General features: G+C 41.1%; 1 protein-coding gene across 1 annotated transcript in view; it reads left to right on the top strand.

Annotated features, from left to right (window-relative positions):
• The window catches only part of LOC140917643 (connector enhancer of kinase suppressor of ras 2), a 461,714-nt gene that overhangs the window by 295,586 nt on the left and 139,283 nt on the right, over positions 1–26,845 (top strand). Inside the window, exons 11-12 of the mRNA XM_073360900.1 lie at positions 6,183–6,316; positions 9,727–9,932. Of these exons, the coding sequence (XP_073217001.1) occupies positions 6,183–6,316; positions 9,727–9,932 (340 nt within the window). The remainder of the gene's footprint in view (positions 1–6,182; positions 6,317–9,726; positions 9,933–26,845) is intronic.

The raw sequence follows: 26,845 nt of genomic DNA, 5'->3' as shown, positions 1-26,845 counted from the left end.
TTAAACAAATTGTGAGCCTAAATGTAAGATGTAGAATTTGTTATTTTGAACTATATATTTAAATTAAATAAATACATTATGGATTGAAATTGGAGAGTTTCCATCGGAGGGCAACGAAAATGATGAGGGGGCTGGAGCACATGACGTATGAGGAGAGGCTGAGGGAACTGGGTTTATTTAGTCTGCAGACGAGAAGAATGACTGGGGAGTTGATAGCAGCCTTCAACTACCTGGTAAGAAATTAATTCTTTACAGGATACCAAGGATCGCCTACAGTACATATGCTATGGAAGAGGAAGTTGAAATAAAACATACAACACAAATTTTCATTGCTAGGAAAAATATTGGACTTTATCTGATCTTGAGAGGAAAAGTCATTTGTATGCATGTGCTAAATGTGGGGCTTTGTATCTTTGGACAGAGACCAGTCTTCTTGAAAGTGATATACTGAACTACCTGAAAACAAGCCAAAGATGCCTTCCTGAATATTGTTAGATACTTTTTTAAGATACAATTATGTGAGGTGACAATGGTATTTCTCTGAATTGTGTGTGTGCACCTGCGCTGGCTGGTGGCCAGCGAGCTGCCGGCTGCACTGCTGGGTGCTCCCTTCCGGCACTGCCAGGGCTTCCACATGCCCACCTGGCTGCCTTTGCCACCGCTGGTTTCATAAATATAAAGCTAAGAGTAACCACCTTTCTGTATACAGTGCTATAAAATCTCTCCTGGCCAGAGGCAAAATCCTTTCACCTGTAAAAGGTTAAGAAGCTAAGGTAACCCCGCTGGCACCTGACCCAAAATGGCCAATGAAGAAACAAGATTCTTTCAAATCTGGAGGGGGGGAACAAAGGGTTTGGGCTATCTGTGTGATGCTTTTGCTGGGAACAGATCAGGAATGCAAGCCTTACAACTCCTGTAAAGGTAGTAAGTAATCTAGCTAGAAAATGCGTTAGATTTTCTTTTGTTTAATGGCTTGTAAAATAAACTGTGCTGGAGGGAATGTATATTTCTGTTTTTGTGTCTTTTTGTAACTTAAGGTTTTGCCTAGAAGGATTCTCTATGTTTTGAATCTGATTACCCTGTAAAGTATTTACCATCCTGATTTTACAGAGGTGATTCTTTTACCTTTTCTTTAAATAAAATTCTTCTTTTAAGAACCTGATTGATTTTTCATTGTTCTTAAGATCCAAGGGTTTGGGTCTGTGTTCACCTGTACCAATTGGTGAGGATTTTTATCAAGCCTTCCCCAGGAAAGGGGGTATAGGGCTTGGAGGGAGGGGGGGAATATTTGGGGGAAGACGTCTCCAAGTGGTCTCTTTCCCTGTTCTTTGTTTAAAATGCTTGGTGGTGGCAGCATACTGTTCAAGGACAAGGCAAAGTTTGTACCTTGGGGAAGTTTTTAACCTAAGCTGGTAAGAATAAGCTTAGGGGGTCTTTCATGCAGGTCCCACATCTGTACCCTAGAGTTCAGAGTGGGGAAGGAACCTTGACAGCTGGTACCATCCCTCATGCGCCTAGGAGCCCTGCAGCCTGCCTGGGCAATTTAAAAGGGCCAGGGGCGCCCGGGCACTTTTAAATCACCCAGGCCCCTGGGCAATTCCTCCCTTTGCCTCCCTGCCAGCGGGCCTGCTGTAGCATAGACATATCCGATCAGATTGATTCCTCTCTTGCTTACACAACTTCTAAACCAATATAACCCCATTGATTTCAGTTGAGTTTTTCCTAATTTACACTGAAGTGAGACCAAAATCAGAGTCTATATTTATAGATGGTCTTTTGGAGATATGGAAGCATGAAAATATTGGCTGCCCATCAATATTCATGAGTAACCCCACAATCTCTGCATATGTGTGATGACTTCCTTTATTAACCCATCACTGATAATTATTGAATGTACAACACCTGGAAAGCAATTCTTCAGAGCAGTCAGTTTTCTAAAGCTAGAAGATCAGTTCTAAAAGTATGGCTCTCGTGGTGTTAATTCTCCTTATGACATTAAAAAACCTGATACCTCTTGCAGATAAATATTAATTACATCTGTTTGTCACCAGAGATCCTAGAAATCAGTTTGTCACAGAAAAACACAGAATTTGCATTTTTACAGAGGAAAAAATAAAAACATGTATTAAATATTAACTAAATTTTACTGGACGTACCAGTGTCACTTATTCAATGCCTGGCTGGGGCTCGGGCGGTCAGCCCTAGGCAGCTCAGGCTGGGACTGAACACCCAAGCTCTGCCAGTTTCAGCCCCAGGTGTCTGGTGATTCATTTAGTAGAAAGAGCTCGATAATGGAGACTTTGATAAATGGGGTTCTACTGTATATCAATAAAACATTGTGTTCAACTGATTCCTATATATATTGTGGCTAGAGAAACTAAAGTTCAGCATTTAATTTTAATCATGGAAAAACGTGGATTTTTATGGGGGTTTTTTATCAGAATTTGGGGGGGGGTTATCACAGAAAATTAGGATCCTTGTTTATCACCTTCCATCCTGAAAGATCGTAGCATACTTCACAATCCTGAAAGAATTACTGATCATAGAGTGTACAAACAAAGCTATTGAAATAATGGTGGAGTAGTAAACATAAAATCTGGTCGTGTTTTAGGCTGCACAGCAGTTGGGGTGGGGGACATTTTTGGCTAAGGACACTGAGTGAAATCCTCACTCTTGTGAAAAGTGTTATGGGATCTTTTATGTTTACTAATGGGGGATGGAATTTTTAGCATATCATTGAAAATACCCCCACAAATGAAACTACACGGTGTTCAAATTATCTGCATCTGAAAGATTAAGTGCTTAGTCAGGATTCAAAGATGTGGTTCTAGATAATTCTGGTATTCCCCACCTGATTCCTAGATTCACTTGGTTTTCCTTCTAGCCTGCTAGAAAACTAGCTGCATGTATTTAATCACATTTGTGTGTCTTCAAACTAGAGGCTTCCACATAAATAATCTATACAACCTGCCCAAATATATATATATCTCCATGCCCTAAATACATATACAATGGTCTGTAGATAGAGATACTATATTGCATCTATGAAAAACACAGTTACAATGAAAATGTATCCTTATATCTAGGAGCCAGTAATTGTTTGATTAAAATATGTCCTTAACTTTTTGTACTTTAAAATTCATTTATATTATATTTACCTTTTTCATAGCCCTTCTGTATTAATTAATTACCTATAGCAACACCCACAGGGTCAGTCTTTGATGCTTCTATATGCAGGTGTCATATAAGGTTAGGACATTAACATAATATCTCAATTCAGCATGATTAGCTCATTCTAACTACTTGTAATGCCTGTTAACAGTAATATTGCAGGGTGTGGCTCCCAAAACAGATGTGAGAAGACAAGTCATTGCTGATTACTGTGACTGGTAGTAACCTGTACCTTTTTATATTGTGAATAAAAAATCTAGCTTGGTTTCTCAAATAGTGATTTATATCACAACATCAGTTCAATAATATCACAACTGTGAGTGGGACCTTTGCACTGACATTTGTAATATAGTCAGCCTATTATTTAACATATTGTTTGTTCATTTCTATATTTCCCCTATTTCTGTGCTCTAATATGAGTCAAATTGTATTAGACAAGAGCTTTGTAGTTTACTGTGTTTGCTGGCTTCATGTTACATTTTTGCCAGTGTTAAATCATTTTGCATCATCTATTATCAGTGTATGTGAAACAGGGGCAAGTAGTGTAAGTAGCCAGATGTCCTAATCCTAAAAAATAATATAGTCCTAGAAAAGCTAAAATTAGAAACAGAAAAAACACTTCGAGAAAAAATTACAAGTTTAAAGACTGCAGGTTCCACATTTTTTTTAATTCCCCTCCCATCTCCAGCATTGCTCTAAATTAACTTTTGGAGAGAGAACTGACAAGAAGAATGCTGACCTCTTCTGTCTATATAAAGACTAGTATGAACAATCATAGAGTTTTCTAGAGTATACCACCCGTATTCCTGAACACTGAGCTGGAGGAGCCATTCTTTTAGGGGTGAGAGGGTAGTTCAGTGTCCAGGCTAGTGAACTCTTAATTTCTCTGCTGATACTGCCAAAAAGGTTTATCAGTTATGATGGTGGTTTTAGTTATGTGCACATCTGTCCACTAGCAACTGGAGTGAAACCATCAACAGATTACTTAAAGCAGCAATCTGCTAGCAGTAACCAACAATGACTAGTGCTGTGAATTAATGAATGATCACACAAGTGACTGGTGTGTATTCCATTACCAATCCCTTGAGCCATAAAGTTGTCTCTGAAAAGTTCTGTGTAGTGACACATCTCAATAGTGTACAGATCTATATAATGTCTGTATTTCTCTTCCCTTTTTATACTATAATAAAAACATTTGCATGAAAACAGTATCTTGGGCTCTATGTGGATGGAATCAATTTCATCCAAAGTGTCTGGGCTCTATGCAGACACAGTGAAGAGCAGTAAGGGAGGTGTAGTCCATCTCCCCAGCCCTTAGGCTGGACTAACAGCTGTAGACCTTCCATGCCAATTGCATGGGGTACAGAGGCCACTAGATCAATATAAACACAAATCCAGGGATCCTTCTCTGGCTCATCTTGAAATGCCCTTGGACTGCTAAATGGCCTCTGTGCATCAGTATAATGCAGGGGTGGTGCTGAGCCCATTTCTGTGTCATACAGGAAGTGTGCAGTGCCCTGTATGGGCATGCAGACAGTTGACCTCCCACAGAGAGCCCATTCAGAACATTATCTGATACTATCCTTCCAACCAGGGATGAACTTCACTTTTTTTAAATAAGATGTGTGCTGGTGATGTTTCTGCTTATTCCTCAGATTAATTTATATTTCATTAATTGTGGCCTCACAATCAGTTGGCATGGAGCCACAAATGTCACAGACAGGATTAGGCTTTCAGATAAAGAATAAGGAGCAGCTGGAGTGGATGGGCCAAAGATCCGGTTTCCATAGGAATCCTGTAGTTATGTCCCAAAGGGAGAGGTAGGAGTAGTAAGAAGCCTTCCCTCCCATCCCCCAATATTATGGTTCTGAACTCTTTCATTTAGCATCCGTATTGTACAGTCTATAATTAAATACAATTAAAGCATGGGATACAATTAAAGCATTTCCACTATAGAAATTCCCTCTTCAGATACAGCCAAGAGAAAATCCTATTTGGAAACAACTAGCTTCTGTATATAATTAATTCCATTCCCACTGACAAATCTCAACTTTTGGAGCAACTCCACCCCTTTTAGCAGGGAATAAATACTATACATTAAACTTATGGGTGTTGTGTTCCCACAGGAATAGAGAGGAGAGCTATTGAAAGTGCAGAAATATCTGCTTGAATTAGTAATAGGCAGGCCATTTCTCCAGTTTTAAATCGGACAGTCCTGTTTTTCCCCCCCAGGTTTGTCCCCTGTCCAGTGCTGGTATAAAACTGTATTTGGTTTTGCCTCATAAGACGGAGGCTGTCATTTTGAAGAGCATGCCACTCTGCCCCACTGGTGTGAACTTGCACGAACCATGCATGCGAGATCATGACAGCAGGGATGGGGTCATGAAGACAGGGGAGAGTCAATGCCGTTTTCAGAAGTACCAGAATGTCCAGTGTTCTGGGTATGCACCAGTGGCCACCCTAATTAGTACGGGGGGGTGATCAGTTGGAGAACATAAACCACGTGCAACTTACTTGTATTTTAATAATGGCTATCCCACAGTGCAACACTGAGTGGATTTAACATACCCCAGTGTTCTAAGTATTCTCTAATCTGTTGCTGCTTGTTTTGAAGTTTAAAGATCATACTTCTTTGACTTACAATTTTTAAAACTTTCCATAAGACATCTTGAACACTAATACAGTGTTAGTCTCTAAGGTGCCACAAATACTCCTTTTCTTTTTGTGAATACAGACTAACACGGCTGCTACTCTAATACAGATATGTTTGCTTTAGTTCAGCCTCTTCCACCAAATAACTTTGGTCTTGCAATGCTTACAAAAGCAGGGGGAAATTTCAACAAACATCCCTTCTGCAAGAAGCTGTAATTATGGCTAATCCAAAAGAGAGAGCAGCCAAGAGAATGGTGATCCCCGCTAAGAAAACACAGTTTAGCTTTGTGAGAGCACCACTGAAATGTAGCATGGAAATGATGAGTTTCATTTTTAATTTGTTTGTTTCTCTTTCACAGCCCGTGATTCCAACCAGTCCAACAAGCAGCTCCACAACTCCAACCAGCACAATGGGCATGTCCTCAAAAATTGACAGCTCTGCTCTCCAGGACATTTTCATCCTCTCTCCCATGTCAGGACTTTATGGTCCAAGGTAAATCTCCCAGTGAATCTGAGCATTCTCAGACAATGTTAAAACAGAAACAATTTACTCTTTCCTTCCACTTTATGTATAATCAAATATTTCAAGATGTTGTACAAGGCGTTTAATTAAAATAAAAAGCTGTAAAGGAGTGGCTATATATAGGAAATGTCATAACTATCATCCTCCATGCAGCCATGAAAGTCTAGCACTATTCTGAATTGCTAGCTAATGTGCAGCAGAATTAAGAGGAAGGAATATGTTAGCCAGGATACCAAAATTCGGAGTGACTTTTGTTTTTAATAATGTCATAGCACCTTTTGTTTCCACTTAAACAACTGACTGGGAGATGACACTGTTTTAGACCCTGGTCCAGAAAAGCACTTAAGCAGGAGCATAGGTTTAATCATGTGAGAAGTCTCATTGACTTTGGTGAGACTCTTATGTCTTACTCAGAGGCTTGCACTTTTAGTAGTGATGTAGTAGTCCCTCAACCCCTGTCTGCCGCCTTTAAGGAGGCAGCCAGATAAGCCCTTTCTGGCTTTTCAGGGATGACCAGCTGGTATGATTCCTCATCTTTTGTTTTCAGGGGACCAGGAAGGGTAAATCTCCCTTTCCCCATCCACAGAAAATACCTTCAGATAGTACCAGTGCATTCTAAGGCATCTCTCAGCTCTAGAATGAGTTAGAAGCTAGCTCAGTCATTAGCAGAAAGATAAACTTGCAGTGTTGAGGACCCCACTGTTTCTGAATTGGACTGGGCAGGAAATCTGATGTTCTGCAGAAGTTTCCTATGGATTGTGAGAACAACAGCTTTACTTTGATGCTCTTCCTGAAGATAGAAGATAGTGGTAATATTGGGAGTAGGTCACCTACCCATGGCTTGAAGAGTGAGAAGCGTGAGAGAGTTAAGTGAACTCTGAAGATGTTGGAGGGTATGGAGTGGACATTACAAACCTGTGTTGTGCGGGGAAGCAACATCTGGGAACATCCTCTCTGACACTGAAAGCACTGAGTGCCACATGATGGGAAAGTCAAGTGGAGGCGATAAAGCCTATCAAACGCCAAATTGGGAACATAGATGATGCCATAGTTGCCATTATTGAGGATAATGCTATGACAGTAACTGTTCATGGGAGAACAATGGCAGAGGGAAATGGAATCACCAGAAACATACATAACTTCAAATTTCTGTGTGGCTTAGTGTTGTGGCATGACATACTGTTTGAAATAAATGTTGTAAGCAAGAGACTCCAACGTGTTGACCTTGATATATCTGGAGCAATAGAACAACTGGACAAAGCAAAGTCATACCTACAGTCCTACCGATCAGGTGAAGGATTTCAAAACGTTCTGAAGAGTACACAGAAGTTGACAGAGGAACTTCACACTGAAGCTATTTTCCCACCCATTCAAGAATACAAGAGTCACCGAAGAAGAAGACACTTTGATTATGAGGCATGGGATAATCCCATAAGAGACCCCAAACAATCATTCAAAGTTGAATTCTTTAACCAGGTGCTAGATTGTGCAATACAGTCCATTGAAGAACGTTTCATGCAGCTCAAGGAACACAGCAGTATATTTTGGATGTTGTATGATATTCCAAAACTCCTCACTATACCAGAAGAAGACCTACACCAGCAATGCAGGGCACTAGAGAGAGTGTTGACACATGATGATATGCTCGATATTGATGCGAGTGATTTAGGTGATGAACTGAAAGCCCTTTCAAGATACACTGTTGCTCTGTGCATACGTCTAACACTTCCTGTAACAGTTGCCAGTGGAGAACGCAGCTTCTCCAAGCTGAAGTTAATAAAAACACATCTATGCTCCACAATGACACAGGAGAGGCTGGTCGGCCTTGCAACCATTTCAGTAGAGCATGAGCTGGTCCAGACTGTGGACCTTCAGGAAGCAGTTCAAATCTTTGCAACCAAGAAGGCACAGAAAGCACCACTTTGATTATTCAAACAGATACAAATGCCAGTGTTTACTATGCAGACAAGAAAAGTTACATTTGCTGTTCAGGCGTTTGGAAGTTAAGAGTTACTTAAAATTTTTGAACAAGTCATTTTGAGTTGTTAGTTCTTCTTTATTGGGGTAGGTAGCAGAGCAGTACCATGCGAGGGGTAGAATAGGAAAAAGGCAGAATTGAGACTTTTCAAAGTTTTGGCCCAAGTGAGGGAGCATGGGGGCGTCATTTGAGCTCCCTGCCTCAGGTGCCAAAATGTTGTGGGCCAGCCCTGCAGGACCTGCCCTTTGAAGGATGGAGTTCTTTAGTAGCAGAACTCATGGAACATTCCATTCACTAAAAGACTCATAGGCCACTCTGCAATCCTGGGGATATACAGAAGTTACATATGCTGGGTGTTTTCAGAGGCTTACATCAACAGAACCCCAGTGCACCCAGCCCAAAACATTCCTCTGTGCCCCCCAGTTCAAGGACCACAGCACTATGCAGTGGATTTACCCACCAGGGTAGATGCCAAGTTCAGGAGGGTGGTACTACAATATGTGTTTGACTAACGCAGCTGAAACTCCTCACCCATCATCCAGAGGGGACACTACTTGCCAGTCACCTACAGTAGGATCCACACTGACATATACTTGAAGAAGAAAGAACTATTACTTACCCTACGGTAATGGGTTATCCAAGATAATGTCAACGTGAATGCCTTGACCCACCCTCTATCCCCACTCTCTGAATCCTCAGCTGTCACAGGAATTGTGAGGGACCTGAGGAAGGGTTGCATCACTCCACCTTTTATGCCCTCACATATGAGCGTGAGGATGCACATGTTGCACGTATGGCCACAACAGATCCTGCTGTTCAAAATAATTTTATCTCGGGTCTTCGAGGCACCTGCAGATCTTTAGTGGGATTCACACCAACTGCAATATCTCGGAGAAACATGGTTAATGTCGGGTAAAAAACTATTCTTATTCCACAGTGACAATGTTGAGATTTGTTGCCTCTTTAACTTGGTGTAAAATTTAAGTACAGAGTCTTTGATGATCAGCACATTAGGAATTTATATTGGAAACAAAGTTTTTTCTTTTATGATTATAGTCAATGCCTATACTATGTTTTGTAAAAATGAGTACTTCTTGTCCCGTAAGTCTGATAAACACTAAAATAATTAGCTGAAATGAATTATTTTGCTTTCAAAGAAAATAAAAAAAAATGGTCAGCACTGCTTTCTATTTTGGCAGCAGGTACAGTCACTTTTTTTTTCAGTTACTGCCAAATAGTGCAAAATATCAAATTTCTCATTCACATAATAAATGGTATCCTAATGACAACGCACCATTGTTTAGAACAGAGTGGGAAGTAGAACGTCCACTTTAGGTCTTCATCATTAAGTGATCCTTTCCCCATATCTCTTTGGATTATTATTTTATGTCAATATTTTTAGGGATGAAATTGGAATAATGTCTTGTGATGACATCAGCAAATATGGAAAGTCTGGAATGAAAGGCTCCGAGTCACCTAGCTACTTTCTGGAGCATGAAAGTGGGAAGTATTACACATTAATTGAAGATGAGGGCCATCCAATGGTCTCTGAGTATGAGAGAGGCAGAACCACAGGAGTTCGGAGACGAGAAAAGACACCAACTCATGGTATGTTTGATTGCTTTGGTCTTCAGAAGTTGACTGGATTAACAAATTGTATCCCTTTATTATTTACCAACTCACAATCACTCTGTGACCTGTTTGGGACCAAAAGTTGATAGAAATATGCTTTTGCTTTGAATAGTAACTGGATGTTAGTATTATTAAATGTTCAGGATCAAGGTACAAGATTTTTTTTAATACATTATCTACTTCAAAGCCACAAGATTGTGTGTAAAAATTATTTTAAAAAAATTTAATGGATGGGGAGATAGAGCCTACTTTCACTTATTAGTCTCTACCTACAGTCTCTTAGAGAGATTCCTACCTGCAACTTGCAGAATTACTAAAATATTATGGAATTGCCTGAAAAGGCATTGTAAGAAGATGAAAGCATCTGCAAAATGAAATGTTATCCCTAATTTAACCTTGTATTAAAGTAAATAATCACTTAGTACCTTGAAAGGTATTGTGCGGATTAGTTAGTTAATGCTTGCAATGCAATTTCAGATCCTAGGATGGTTAGTGCTAAATATGATTGCAGGATATTGTAACAATAATAAACTCTAGTTTTTATGTAGAAATCAAGTATTGTACATAATACATTGTAAAAGAGTTGCTGAGCTATAAATATATTTGTATCTATTAAAGATGAACATTGATGATCAGTGAACTTTAGAATAACATTACTGAAACATACTGGAAGCCAATTTACTCTTGTATTTGTGGTATTTTTCTTTTCAGTGCAGTAGAGATTATTTTCTTGTTGGGGTCACACATCTTTAAGATGGTATGTCCTGAGCATATTTATAAATAGATATATACTTATATGTAACTTGTAATACTTTGTATTGATTTTTATTTTTGTTTGGTTGAGAGAGTGACAACATTTCCCTGTCATTGTCACCAGTGAAAAGAATTACCCTTTCTGTCAGACAGGGCACTCCCTAAGAGGCTGGTTCTGTCCTCTGAGACATGCATACACTTCCCACTGAAGTCAGTCAGCAGCCCATATGAATGTTTGGGGCTCAATTTGATCCTTAGTCTTTTGTTTCACTTGGAATAATTCTAAATAGTTGCACCGATTACTGTCAGGAATTAATCACAAGTATCAGGTTTGTCCCTTCTGCTTCAACTTTCTGACTTCCACTTCCCATCATGCATTTGAATTATTGTTGAAAGAAATTATGATAAACACTGTAAGAAATGGCTTCTGGCAAACTCATTAAAAGCAGAGTTGGAATCTGTGCAACGTACTTGCATTCCTCTGGGAAACTGTAAAAACACAAGAATCTTCCACTAATGATTTTTTTAGGTGATATATATAACTTTGTAAACCTAAGCACATGCTATTCTTTACCTGATGACAATTTTGCTGCTCAGGAACTAACTTTAATAGTAAATAAGGTGTACACTGTGCATCTTGGAGAGGTTCTCTTCTGTGTTGTTTCTCTCCTACTGTGCTTATCTTATACTAATTTAGTTTGTGCAGCCCCCATGTAAAGCACTAGCAGAAACTAACAGCAAGGTGCTGAATTTTAAATGAGATTTCGGAAAAATGCATTTCTGGGACTTAATGCTGCCACCTCTTCTTCTCCATAGAAAGCATTAAACCAATGCCACTCATGAAGATAATCCCGAAGTTAATGAAAGAGGAGAGAGGATCCAATATGGCCTGCTTTCCCTAAACTCCTGGCATTCCTGCGTGTTTGGGGCTTAGTTGGCTGTTGGGAGGACACATAGCCTGGATGCACCCACTCTACATGACTTACTCCCATAGGAAAAAACATTAGAATTGCCAGCGAATTTGTTTTTGGAAATTAAGGATGCTCACTGGTGAATCTGGTTGATATGTGGCATTTATTTGTAATATATGAACAAAGGACTAATAAGAATATGACCGCATAACTGGCTACACTACAGAAGCAGGATTTTTGCTACAAAGTCAGTGGATACCACAAGCCATCTATGGTTAAGTATAAGAACTGGTTTCTATGCAAGCCTGACTAACTGCACAACTGGTATGTCTAAAAACCTTAAAATGGGACTGGCATATCTCCAGATATGTACACAATCTCTTTAGAGACAGGACTAGGCAGCACAGAATTTACTAGGCCGTTGAGGGCAACCTTGAGAAATTTCTCTTCTTTGACTTTCTCAAAGAGAGCAAATCTGGAAAGCCCTTAAATCCAAGATATTTGGAGGAGAAACTTAAACCTATAGAATACTACTTTTTTAAAAGACATTGTTTCATGTTCTCGTTTTTCCTTCCCTCACAGAAGTATTTCCATACCTAAGTTAGTCTTCTAGGATAATAGGAAAATATTGATCAAAATGCATCTCCTTTTCTGTCTCACTCTTAATCTTCGGAAAGTGCCTTCACTTGGTTCCTCAAGATATTTCAGGAAATATCTTAGTACTACTCCGATTTTAGACTAGCGGCAGAAGTCCAGATGGAGATTTCAAACTTTGTTTGGCGATAATTGGACTTGAGGTTTAGATTTGGCTCATTATAAAGATAGGGTTCATTTGCAAAATTAAGTTTTGTATTAGAAATACCACCCAAAGAATAGGGAACTTCATCTAGGTTTGTAATATTTTTTGAAGTAAACTTACAAGCACGTGAGAAAAGCTTGTTTCATTTGGTGTATTGTTTTAATGTGAGTGAAAAATTCTTGCAGAATTCACATATGTTCTGATAAAGATTTAAACATCACATCCAACTTCTCAGTGGAATAAGTTCTGTGGTCACAATTTCTGCATAAGTAAATATGCATATGCTATATTTTTTTCTAGACTACACAAGTTAAAAAATGAGAGGGGGGGATTTTGTATCGTGCTTTGAGACACTCTGATAGAAGGCAACAGTTGGAGAAGAAAAGAGTATCATTATTAGTGCCTCTCTTTCTGTTTATGTTGAATCCATACCAGCAATTATTTATAAGCATGCTTTTCTCTTACAATGTAGACAGGGTATATTTTGCCTCTGAAGAGCATGTTACAATCATGTTAGAACTCCATTGTATACTATACGTAGAGAAGCAGGTTTAGGTCCTTAGCTGAATCAGTGGTCTTCTCGGTGGAACTGCACAGAGAAGAAGACAAGCCATCTTTGCATTCCCCAGTGATTCCTGGAACTACAAAAGTCAGATTGAGGCGTTCTCTAAATTATGCCACACTGCAATGATGATCGTCAAAGGGATTTCAACAGCTGGGGCTTGCTGAAGTATATGATGTCATGACCACACCCCTCCCCAGAAATGTTCCCAGTATGCCCCCTACATCAGGACTGGGAGTGGGGAAGAGACAGAGCCTGCTACTCTCTGCAATCCAGAGATCTCCCAGGCAAGGGGCATTCAGGTTTCCAAATGCTTTGCATTGCTTTTGTTTCAAGAACAGTCCTCAAAAAAATTCCCAGTCCATGCTAATCAAGTAAACAGTACTAGGGCTTGCCAGCAACAATGGTATTTAAATATGGTGGTAGGTGGCACAGTTTCAACCATGATATGGACAGGGCCTTAGTTAAATGTCATTCTGTTTCCTGATAAGATTGGAGAAACCTTAGTAGATCATTTGTCTCTGTAGCATATTTCCAGTATACTGTACAATCAGACACTATAACCTGCACAATGCTCGAAAGAGTAGTCACCAAATTAAAAATGAAGAGTAAGACTCCATATTAATACTGTTATCATTCAGTTTTTATCATCTCCCTGAGCAAGTAAATCCCACAGGCTTTTACCTTAATATAGAATCAAAGAGAAACCTGAATTGTGTTTGAAATGTGAGCCAGTAATATGGATTTGGCTTGCTTTCATAAACTCATACTGTTCAATGACCTGTAGTTAGAACATCAGGCAATGTGTGTGTGCACGCCAGATCCCAGTACCATTTAAACTTTCTTCTTACGCTCATGATGGGACCATTGTGTCTGCTTTCCACAGCTTTGAGAAATTGTTTGAAAACTTAGAATGAAAATTTTAAAAAAATAAAAAATAAAGCAGCAGCGCAGGAAAAGGCCTTGCAAAGTAAAGAAAAAGTGAAAACAAACAGAAAGCACATTTGTATTTACCTCTGGTGCTTGTAGGAGAAATTAGTAAAGCAAGAAGTTTTAAACACGTGTTGTTAAAAGGAAGCTAAGCTTTCTAACCCTGAGAAGAACTTTTTAGTTTTATTTTTATAGTGTGTTTTAAATCTCTCGTTTTAAAGAGCCACTTTTGTAAGCTTCAAGAATTATGATAAATGATTGTGTTTATGCTTTCAAGCTATGGTTTATCTTTGGTTCAATATCTAGAAGCTTGGGACTGTTGCTGGAGCTGAATACCCAGGGTAAAGAGGAAAAAATAATATTTTAAAAATTAAATATATTTTAAATCACTTTCCTAGTTAAATAGTCTGTTCACAGTGTTTGTGGGGTTCATACAAACTGCAGTTCAGAAATTCCTACAGGGGATTTGCCAAAATACGAATGATGGTCATAATCTAGTGCCTATCACAGCTGGTAGATTTAATGAATCTGCCAGAAGTCCCTGCAGTTCTTCTTCAGGTATGGAGAAAGTAGCCAGAGTGTCAGAACTATATATAAAATGGGAAAGGTTATTAAGCATAAGGGTTTCACACATGCTGTAGGACACCACTTCAAATAGAGTGGGTAGCTAAGGTTTAGCAGGTAGTACGATATATTGCAAATTGTTGTAATGAACTGTAAAACTGGTGTGTCTTTTTAGTCAATGGTTTTTAGTGTCCAATAGAGTTCACAGAATCATAGAATATCAGGGTTGGAAGGGACTTCAGGAGGTCATCTAGTCCAACCCCCTGCTCAAAGCAGGACCGATCCCCAATTAAATCATCCCAGCCAGGGCTTTGTCAAGCCTGACCTTAAAAACTTCTAAGGAAGGAGATTCCACCACCTCCCTAAGTAACGCATTCCAGTGTTTCACCACCCTCCTAGTGAAAAAGTTTTTCCTAATATCCAACCTAAACCTCCCCCACTGCAACTTGAGACCATTACTCCTTGTTCTGTCATCTGCTACCACTGAGAACAGTCTAGATCCATCCTCTTTAGAAGTGTGAGCAACAAGAGTGATGTAGTGGTGGGAGTCTGCTATAGACCACCGGACCAGGGGGATGAGGTGAATGAGGCTTTCTTCCGGCAGCTCGCAGAAGCTACTAGATCACATGCCCTGGTTCTCATGGGTGACTTTAATTTTCCTGATATCTGCTGGGAGAGCAATACAGCGGTGCATAGACAATCCAGGAAGTTTTTGGAAAGCGTAGGGGACAACTTCCTGCTGCAAGTGCTAGAGGACCCAACTAGGGCGGGAGCTTTTCTTGACCTGCTGCTCACAAACCAGGAAGAATTATTGGGGGAAGCAAAAGTGGATGGGAATCTGGGAGGCAGTGACCATGAGTTGGTTGAGTTCAGGATCCTGATACAGGGAAGAAAGTTAAGCAGCAGGATACGGACTCTGGACTTCAGGAAAGCAGACTTCGACTCCCTCAGGGAACAGATGGGTAGGATCCCCTGGGGGACTAACATGAAGGGGAAAGGAGTCCAGGAGAGCTGGCTGTATTTCAAGGAATCCCTACTGAGGTTACAGGGACAAACCATCCCAATGTGTCGAAAGAATAGTAAATATGGCAGGCGACCAGCTTGGCTTAACAGTGAAATCCTAGCGGATCTTAAACATAAAAAAGAAGCTTACAAGAAGTGGAAGGTTGGACATATGACTAGGGAAGAGTATAAAAATATTGCTCGGGCATGTAGGAATGAAATCAGGAGGGCCAAATCGCACCTGGAGCTGCAGCTAGCCAGAGATGTCAAGAGTAACAAGAAGGGTTTCTTCAGGTATGTTGGCAACAAGAAGAAAGCCAAGGAAAGTGTGGGCCCCTTAATGAATGAGGGAGGCAACCTAGTGACAGAGGATGTGGAAAAAGCTAATGTACTCAATGCTTTTTTTGCCTCTGTTTTCACGAACAAGGTCAGCTCCCAGACTGCTGCGCTGGGCATCACAACATGGGGAATAGATGGCCAGCCCTCTTTGGAGAAAGAGGTGGTTAGGGACTATTTGGAAAAGCTGGACGTGCACAAGTCCATGGGGCTGGACGAGTTGCATCCGAGAGTGCTAAAGGAATTGGCAGCTGTGATTGCAGAGCCATTGGCCATTATCTTTGAAAACTCGTGGCGAACGGGGGAAGTCCCGGATGACTGGAAAAAGGCTAATGCAGTGCCAATCTTTAAAAAAGGGAAGAAGGAGGATTGTGGGAACTACAGGTCAGTCAGCCTCACCTCAGTCCCCGGAAAAATTATGGAGCAGGTCCTCAAAGAATCAATCCTGAAGCACTTACATGAGAGGAAAGTGATCAGGAACAGTCAGCATGGATTCACCAAGGGAAGGTCTAATCGCCTTCTATGATGAGATTACTGGTTCTGTGGATGAAGGGAAAGCAGTGGATGTATTGTTTCTTGACTTTAGCAAAGCTTTTGACACGGTCTCCCACAGTATTCTTGTCAGCAAGTTAAAGAAGTATGGGCTGGATGAATGCACTATAAGGTGGGTAGAAAGTTGGCTAGATTGTCAGGCACAACGGGTAGTGATCAATGGCTCCATGTCTAGTTGGCAGCCTGCATCAAGTGGAGTGCCCCAGGGGTCGGTCCTGGGGCCAGTTTTGTTCAATATCTTCATAAATGATCTGGGGGATGGTGTGGATTGCACTCTCATCAAATTTGCGGATGATACTAAACTGGGAGGAGTGGTAGATACGCTGGAGGGCAGGGATAGGATACAGAGGGACCTAGACAAATTGGAGGATTGGGCCGAAAGAAATCTGATGAGGTTCAATAAGGATAAGTGCAGGGTCCTGCACTTAGGATGGAAGAACCCAATACACAGCTACAGACTAGGGACCGAATGGCTAGGCAGCAGTTCTGCAGAAAAGGACCTAGGGGTGACAGTGGACGAGAAGCTGGATATGAGTCAGCAGTGTGCCCTTGTTGCCAAGAAGGCCAATGCCATTTTGGGATGTATAAGTAGGGGCATAGCGAGCAGATCGAGGGACGTGATCGTCCCCCTCTATTCGACATTGGTGAGGCCTCATCTGGAGTACTGTGTCCAGTTTTGGGCCCCACACTTCAAGAAGGATGTGGATAAATTGGAGAGAGTCGGGCGAAGGGCAACAAAAATGATTAGGGGTCTGGAACACATGACTTTTGAGGAGAGGCTGAGGGAACTGGGATTGTTTAGTCTGCAGAAGAGAAGAATGAGGGGGGATTTGATAGCTGCTTTCAACTACCTGAGAGGTGATTCCAGAGAGTATGGTTCTAGACTATTCTCAGTGGTAGAAGAGGACAGGACAAGGAGTAATGGTCTCAAGTTACAGTGGGGGAGGTTTAGGTTGGATATTAGGAAAAACTTTTTACTAGGAGGGTGGTAAAACACTGGAATGCGTTAACTAGGGAGGTGGTAGAATCTCCTTCCTTAGAAGTTTTTAAGGTCAGGCTTGACAAAGCCCTGGCTGGGATGATTTAATTGGGGATTGGTCCTACTTTGAGCAGGGGGTTGGACTAGATGACCTTCTGAGGTCCCTTCCAACCCTGATATTCTATGATTCTTTGGAACCCCCTTTCAGGTAGTTGAAAGCAGCTATCAAATCCCCCCTCATTCTTCTCTTCCGTAGACTAAACATCCCCAGTTCCCTCAGCCTCTCCTCATAACCCATGTGTTCCAGTCCCCTAATCATTTTTGTTGCTCTCCGCTGGACTCTTTCCAATTTTTCCACATCCTTCTTGTAGTGTGGGGCCCAAAACTGGACACAGTACTCCAGATGAGGCCTCACCAGTGTCGAATAGAGGGGAACGATTCCATCCCTCGATCTGCTGGCAATGCCCCTACTTATAGATCCCAAAATGCCATTGGCCTTCTTGGGAACAAGAGCACACTGTTGACTCATATCCAGTTTTTCGTCCACTGCAGGTCCTTTTCTGCAGAACTGCTGCCTAGCCATTCGGTCCCTAGTCTCTAGCAGTGCATTGGATTCTTCCATCCTAAGTGCAGGACTCTGCACTTGTCCTTGTTGAACCTCATCAGATTTCTTTTGGCCCAATCCTCCAATTTGTCTAGGTCCCTCGGTATCCTATCCCTACCCTCCAGCGTATCTACCTCTCCTCCCAGGTTAGTGTCATCTGCAAACTTGCTGAGAGTGCAATCCACACCATCCTACAGATCATTTATGAAGATATTGAACAAAACCGGCCCCAGGACCGACCCTTGGGGCACTCCACTTGATGCCGGCTGCCAACTAGACATGGAGCCATTGATCACTACCTGTTGAGTTATGAATTTAAGTTTCCAGACTTGTCTTTTGAAGGTGCTCTGCAGGTTTCCTTTGAGGACAAAGACTGAGAAGTGAAATATGGAGAGTGATCATCTTGTGAAAAGTGTTCACCCATGATACGGTGTTTTTGTATCTTTTATCATTTTATGTGTGAGTTCATTCGAGAACATAGTGATTTTCTGGTTTCACCCACATAGCTGTAGCTGAGGCATTTGATGCACTAATGCGGTACACCACATGTTGTAATAGGCATGTGTAGGACCCATGGATCTTGAAAGGTATGTTGGGGTGGTGTTGATCATCACAGCAGTGGAGATATGTCTGCAGGTTTTGTATCTGTTATGATGGCAGGATCTGTTGCTGCTTTGAGTTGGTGTGTTCTGGTCTGTGTGAAGCTTGCTTCTGATGATGTGCTTGGTGAGGCTGAAGTGTTGTTTGAAGGCCAGAAGAGGGAGTTCAGGAAATATTTCTTTCATGACATGGCTGCTGGATCTATGGAGGTTGTGTGGTGATTTGTGGGTTTTTTTTGTATATAGTCATTTATAGGGTTCCATTGTTGAAGCTGATTGTGGTGTCAGGGAAGTTGACACTGGTGAGGGAATGTTCAGAGAGAGTTTGATGGATGGGTAGCGATTGTTAAAATTGTGGTGGAAATCTATGAGGGAGCTTAGGTTGTCTGTCCAGAGGACGAAAATATCATTGATGTACCTCAGATATATCATTGGTTTGTGGTAAGTTTTTCCAGAAATTCTTCCTTGAAATGGCCTTTGAAGAAGTTGGCATAATGGGGAGCCATCCTAATACCCAAGGCTGTTTCCATGGTTTGGACAAAGTGTTTGTTGTTAAATGTAAAGTTGTTGAGGGTGAGGATGAAATGGATGAGTTTGGCAATGTGTTTGGGGTAGATTTCTGAGCATTGTTCATTATCTTGTGAGTATTTGAGGCAGGCATCGTTCCTGTCATAGTGAGGGATGTTGTTGTGTAGGGAGGTGACATCCATGGTGGCAAAGATGGTGTACGGGGGCGATTGGGGGGGGGTGTTAATGTTGCAAAGTTTCTGGGAGAAGTTGGTAGTGTCTTGGTGGAAACTGCCCTTTTGTGTAGTAAGTGGTTTGAGGACAGTTTCTATGCCTCCTGATATTTCTTCAGTAAGAGTGGCCTGATGTGATGGGTCTGCCGTGGTTCCATTGTTTGTCTAACTTGGGAAACATGTAAAAGGTCCCTGGGGTGAGTTTGTGAGGAAAGAGGTTGTAGTGTTTTTCTTGGAGTTATTGTATCTGAGCATACAACAGATGCATAGAATCTATAAGCTGTGATGCTGGGGTCTGTAAAAGAGTGTCTGCTACGAATAGATTTTTCCCAGGAATGTAAGTTAAATCCATTAACCTTATCAATAGAGATTGGCATCTCAGCAGTGCTTGATCTAGGTCTTTTCTGTTGGTGAGGGCTATAAGTGGTTTATGGTCTGTTATCAGTGTAAAAGAATCCAGTCTTCACAGATATTTGTAAAAGTTCTGACATGTCCATATGCTTGCCAGGCAACTCATTTTCAATCTGTGCATGTAGTTTTTCTGTTTCTGTGAGCATGCAAGAGAAAAATATAATTGGCTTCCACTCAGATCCTTGTTGCAGCAATATGCCACCTAGACTATAGATGTTTGCATCCACCCTGACCATTGTGGGTTTGTTCACATCACAGTACTTGAGAATTGGAGCTGTTGAGATTATCTCCTTCTTGAAGTCAATTTCTTGATGTGACCCCATAGCCGCACTGTGTTGGACTTTAATAGTTCATTCCGTGGTTTTGTCACTATAGAAAGATCTTGTGGGTATTGACCAAGGTAATTTACCCGCCCAGTACATGTCTCGGTTCTAGTATATTTATTGGTGTTTTCAACTCCTGAATTGCTTTTACTTTCTCAGATGTAGGACTGATTCCATGTATTTTTATTGTCTGTCCCAAAAACTCAATTTGGTATAGACAGAAAACATACTTATCCTTATGTAGCTCCAGTCCAGACTGACTGATTAAATGTTAGAGGTTTTGTTATATTCTTTGGTTGATGATCCATTTATCAAAATATTGTCCATGAAAACTACAACTCCATTTGAAGTACTTGTGGCACCTTAGAGACTAACCAATTTATTTGGTTATGAGCTTATGCTCAAATAAATTGGTTAGTCTCTAAGGTGCCACAAGTACTCCTTTTCTTTTTACAAATACAGACTAACACGGCTGTTACTCTGAAACTCCATTTGAGTTTATTAACGGTTCTACCATCTTTCTTTGGAAAATTTCAGGTGCACTGGTAAATCCCAAAGGTAATCTTCAGAAGCAAAATATCCCAAAGGTTGTGATAAATGTTGTCAGTTTAGCACTTCCTTTGGCTAAAGGAATTTCCCAAAATCCACTCGAAGATGATGGAAAGGTATACATAGATTCTGTGGACACATACCGACCAGTGTCAGAAAAGAGACTGCATCAGTTACAACAAGCAACCATGACAGATACACAACTTCAAGAAGTTCTAAATTACTTTAGGGCCAACTGGCCCAAGTATCTAAAGGAGACTAAGAAAGTGAAACTAACTAAATGTCATTAACAGGCTAACCAGTCAGTATGGTGGCTGGGCATCAGCAAGGACGTAAAGAATAAAAGTTCTGCCATGTTCACATGAAGATATATCAGACCAACACAATGCAAAGATCCTTTAATAACAAAACCTCTACCAGACAGACCTTGGAAAAGACTAGTTGCAGATTTATGTGAATTCAAAGGACATTATTACCAGGTTGGAGTGAACTATTTTTCCAAGTATAGAAATAACGTATCTGAAAGACATATGTCTCACAGTGTTATTGAGAAACTGAAGTGCACTTTTGCCATTTCTACCATTACAGAACAACTAGTGAAGGACAACAGACCACAATTCACTGGAGTGGAATTTGTCATTCCAAACTAAATATGATTTTGGTTGTATTATTAGCAGCCCACAGAAGAGGTTGAGAGAGCTGTACAGACAGCCAAGGAAGTCCTACAGCAAGAAGATCCATTCTTTGCTATTTTGAGTTACAGATCATCACTGATAACAGTTACTAGATATAGCCTAGCCCAACTCCAGATGGGAAGACAACTCAGAACTACTGCTTCGTCTTTGGAAAATAGTCTATCTCTAAAGTAGCCAGATGTGAACAGAGTAGCCAAATCAGATAAAAAGGCAAAAAGAGCTTATAAACACTTGTACAACAGACATCACTCAGAAAACTGACAGGTCTAGAATATAGTGACATCCAACTGGATGGAGAAAAAGGATGGAGAATGCCAGGTGTTGGAAAGTAAAATAATTGATCACCCAGATCATATGTAATTGAGACCGACAGGGGAGAGTTCAACAGAAACTGTCACATCTATAGTTTGTTCCTCAGAAAGAACAATCAGCAGAACAAACTCTACAGATGGCGGATGAAGAACAAGAAGATGACTCAAGGATTCCAAACCAGCCACAGCCTGTTGTTGTAACTAATGGACAGACAAATGACCAAATTGTTAGGTATTCAGATGGTGTAATTAGCAACTCAGTACAATTGAGAGACACTAAACTGACTGGTCCATACTGAACTTTTATTGGACCAACTTCTGTTGGTGATCAAGACAAGCTTTTGAGCTGCACAAAGTGTGTCACAGCTAAATACAAGGTTGAACAGATAGTTTAGCTGTGACTCCCTGAATACCTTTCCTGGACCTGAGGAAGAGCTCTGTGTAGCTCAAAAGCTTTTCTGTCTCATCAACAGAAGTTGGTCCAATAAAAGATATTACCTCATCCACCTTGGGTCTCTAATATTCTGGGACCAACACGGCTTCAAGCAACACTGCATACTTTGTTTGAGCATACAACAGCTATACCTGGCAGTTCATTAAAGGATCTTAAGAAACCAGATGTGTTTCCCTCTGGGTTGGAAGCTCTGTAACCAGTCCATATCTGGTATATGACTCCATGTACAAAGTTTGTTGCCCCTTCTGATTAGAGCCTGTGTGCTAATTCAGACAGGCCTAAATTCTAGAGTCCCACAGCTTCCTTCTGGACCTGTGTAATAATTCAGATAGAGTTTTATTCAAGAGTTCCACAACCCTCCTTCTGGAGCCTGTGTGCTATAAGCCACACAAGTTTCTTCCCCTGGGATCAGGATTCCCTTAACCTTCCTTCTGGGGCTGTGCTAATTCAGGCCAGCTGCAGTCTTAAACCAGCATCTCTCAGCTGGCTATTTTTTCAGTTCAGTCCTTCCATCCTTGCATTGGGAAAGCTTAGCAGGAAGCAGTTCTTCTCCTGCTAGCGTCTCTCCTTTTATGAGGGAGGATTCAGCCTATATGCAACCCTCCTTCCCAGGATTTGTGCCAGCTTTGCTCCCACCCTGTTCTACAAGAGTTCCTGGGACTTTAAAGAAGCCATAGCATGAATTTTCCCCATATACTAATTCCCTCTTTCCCAGTATTTGCCTCTGCCATTCACTAGGCTCCCAAGTACCCCAAAACTCCTGGAACCTTAAAGGGTCATGCCATGGAACATGGGTTGACTGACACCTAGTTTCTACTGCCCTTGAAGGGGACAGACAATCCGTATTACATTTACATTTAAACTTGCCTCTGGTTGTGCCTAGTGCTCCTTAATTGTCATCTGTCTTGAGTTACAGGGCTGCAGCCCCATACAATATGCATAAAAAGCATGCTTAACAGCTGTAGGGGCCAAGTTTGAGAGCTGTTTTCTTGTGCATTGATCTTAGTCTAACTCCTTTAATGTAATTATTCTGCAGTTGCTGAATGCTTAGTTGCTGACTCAGCTTATGACTCTGGAAGGTTGTGTAAAGCAGCCTGACTGTCAAAATGCTGCTTTTCTCCACATGCTAGATGGCTTTTCTAGATGCAATTTTCCTTTCACTTTTAATTTCTCTATTAGGATATATATTATACTTGAATATTGTATTGTTCCTAATATCCCTAGACAATCTGAACCGAATTCAGAATGGAATCTAGGCAGCCTTAACTGGTGTAACATACACCTTTTTCCAAACCCTATTCCAGCAATATGTATTTTTGCATTCATTCAAACTCCTTCAGACAGACTGATTTATTTACTTTGTGCTAGCTAGTTTTCGGGCCCCTTTGTGCTGCCAACTGACACAAAAGGGCCAGAGCAGATCTGGCCCATGGTCCTGAATGGCCATTTATGTCCTTTTTATAAGTCTCTTGGAATTCAGAGTAAACCAAATGAATTCGAATCAGAGAGACTATGGCAGTACTGCTCCACGCCAGAATCTTCCGGATAGAAGTTTGGCTTCGCTATGAAGTTTAAGGATTTTCATGGCTTCCTAGCCACAGCTGTTTCATCCAACAAAAGGTTAGAAACAACTGCCCCTCAAAGTATAAACTGGAAAGAAACTCAGAATTCAACCTTGCATTTTCAAGAGAGGTTTTCCCCATAGGAGAGGACAATCCAGGCCTCTTTTGCAGATCTTCTGCACAGGGCCATTTTTATGTTGTAAACTGGTATGCCACCCATACCAAATAGGAGATTTAACCTAGGTAAAAATGTGGAGGTTTTATAGTAAATTGCTATGCTTTTTGCCCCATAAACAAAAATCTATAAGTATATGACTCAGAAGCATGAGCATGTAATTGTTTTTTCTTGTATTTGTCATGATTTGAGAATCAGCTATAGCAGAGCATGACCTTTTACACTGTCCGTTTATATCCTATTCTAGCTCATTACTGGAGGATTTTTTCAATAGGTAAATGTCCTTTTTATGGGGAAAAGTATGTCTCACAATTTTAATCATCTTTAAGTACAGATTTTTGCTCAAAGCATTTTACCTGACATGAGAATTCTAGTATAAAAGTTACAATATTTTAAAAATCTTTCTATATATTGAGTTGTACAAAACAACTGTAATCAGACAAAAACGATCACTCTTTCCATCTCTAGTTTAAATTTAAATTTCATTTTGTTTAAACCCACCTTGTATATCCTTGAAGTAACAATATAGTTTTACAGTTCTTTTATAAATAAGGGGTAAGCCAAAATAATTAGATTTGAACCCCTTATAATTTCAGACAAGAGTCCTGATACAAATTTGATAACAGCTAATATGGTGAAATTTCTTCCATTTTGACTCCAAATTTCATAATATTTCTGTACTCTTGACTCTGAACCCTAGTTATGACTTGTTTACCAGAACAGATCTATATCCAACCACCTCCTCCTGGCCAAAGTGTTAAAATCCAAAATGTATGAGACTCCTAAAGCCCCTAAAAAGGGAGTAGGCACATATTTGGAAGGAAGACGAGAAAAAATTAAACTAAGTTTGGTTCCATTTTGGTTTGGAAATGTTTGGTTCCAAAATGTTTGGTTCCATTTTAAAAGCTGTCTAAGGAACAATCAGCTCCTTCATACAGCAGCCTGGTGTCCTGTCTAAATCAGGAAATGTCTGATTTTATTTTTAACTGCAGAGCAGTGCCGTAACACCTTTGTGAATGGCTAATACTAATGTTGGCTGATACACATGACATACATAAGTGAAGCCTTTTTAAAGTCATAGCTAGGATTGCTATCAATCCAGTATTGACTCCTGGTATTCAGAGAACATTTCAGCATGACTTTTTTTGTACACCTTGACAGTTTTTGCTTTTGTTTGGAGCTTTGTATTATGAGAATTAGTATGCAAAATCAGCAATTTGTTTTGTTGGAGCTGTGTTTGTCTCCCATCACAAGTTCCTGTCTTTTATGCTGATTGCTCTGTGCTGGTTCGCACTAATGCTCTCCAAATCTCAGCATGGGCTTGCTCAGCAATAAATTGGAAGGTCAGAGTCCTTTCCTCTTTGGCATTCTCTCCAAGTCTAAAGAACTTATATTTAGTGAAAACTGAGAGACCATCTTGCACAAAGTTTATACACAAGTAGAAATTAGCAGATCTGCGGTTTTATGTTCTGCCAAATCAACACTCACTATTATTTGAATATATTTTGCTATGGGTGCTATGCAGACATTAAAGAGAATAAGGTCCTGCCCTATGATATTTACAGTCTCGTGTGGCAAAGATAATACAATGAGAAATGATAAAATAACATAAGTGTGGAGAGGAAAGAAGAGAAACAAAAAGGAAAGAAATTCTGTTATTGGGAGACTATATAGGGATCCTCATTTTAATTTAGCTTGCCTGCACCTAAGAAATTACAATCTGTCTTTATCAGTATTGTAAAGTACGTGCACATTGTGAGAGAGTTATCTGGTGCTTTGTGGGGTTGGATCCATTACAGGAGGTTTCTGTAGTTTATAAGACTCTTGTGTTGTGGAATGATTAAGGGACTGAATGTGATACAAATAGAGTATGAAAAGATTGTCTTGTTTTGTCTTCCCCCAACCCCTATTATATTTGTTTACGCTGCAGCATTTTTCTATTCTAGTTCCTTTCATGCTTTCTTCCTCTCAGTTGAACAGAGCAGCAGAGAATACTGACACCTGGGAATCAGTTGGGTTGCCTTAACAACAATTAGGTAGAAAACTCAGGGAATAATTTCCCTGATTTACTCTTGCAGGGTTGTGGTAGCCATGTTGATCTCAGGATATTAGCGAGACAAGGTGGGAGAGATATCTTTTATTGGACTAAGTTGTTAAGAAGGCAGAATCTGGGACCAGTCAGAACAGGAGATGGGCCAGAAAAAACAGTTCCTGAGTTTGAGTGTGGGTAATTTATACACTGGAAGCTTCTGGTGGCCTGAACCTGAATGCTAAGCTCCATGTGCTGAGGCTAAACCTGCAGTGTTTTGTGCATATCCTTTTCCATCTCACAGAAGGACAAATAAAACTTTTGTTTAACCCTCAAAAAAGAGAGGTACCTGTGAGTCTGTTTATGAAAGTTAGATCTACCACTGGAGCAGGGGTGGCAGGTTTGTATAATTTTTGGTGGTGCCCAGAACGGGTCCAACTCCATCCACCACCACACACACACACACACACACACACCTTCCTAAGGCTCTGGAAAGGAGTTTGGGTAAAGGAGGGAGTTCGGGGTTCAGGCTCTGGGAGGAAGTTTGGGTGTGGGCTCTGGGATGGAGTTTGGGTGCTAGGTACAGGCTCTGGGCTGGGGCACTGGGGTTGTATGTGGGGGGAGGGCTCTGGGAGGGAGTTTGGGTGCAGGAGGGGGTTTGAGGTGCAAGCTCTGGGAGAGAGTTTGGGTGTGGGAGGGGTGCTGGGTGCAGGCTCTGGACTGGGGCAGAGGGTTCGGATGTGAGGTGTGGGACTGGGCCGGGGATGAAGAGTTTAGGGTGCAGCAGGCAGGCTGCCCCAGGCCTGGGGCAGGGGTTCAGACAGGAGGACTTCCCTCAGCCCTCTCCCCGCCGGCAGCAGCGAGCCGAGGGGGGGGGCCTCCCTAGCCCCCCCAGCATGACACTCACCCAAGCCCCCCCAGGCTGCTGCTCAGGAGGTCCAGCCAGGATAAGTCGCCCCCCAGAGTTGACTCAGAGTTGCCTGCTGAGGTGGGTGAGGGCTGCCATGCACCTCCTCCCTCCGCAAGTACAGCAGCCATCTCAGCCTGCC

Source organism: Lepidochelys kempii, chromosome 9, assembly GCF_965140285.1.
Source record: "Lepidochelys kempii isolate rLepKem1 chromosome 9, rLepKem1.hap1, whole genome shotgun sequence".
In the NCBI taxonomy this organism is placed as follows: Eukaryota; Metazoa; Chordata; order Testudines; family Cheloniidae; genus Lepidochelys; species Lepidochelys kempii.
Note: the sequence above shows the minus strand (reverse complement) of the source record. Positions and strands in the feature narration are given on the sequence as shown.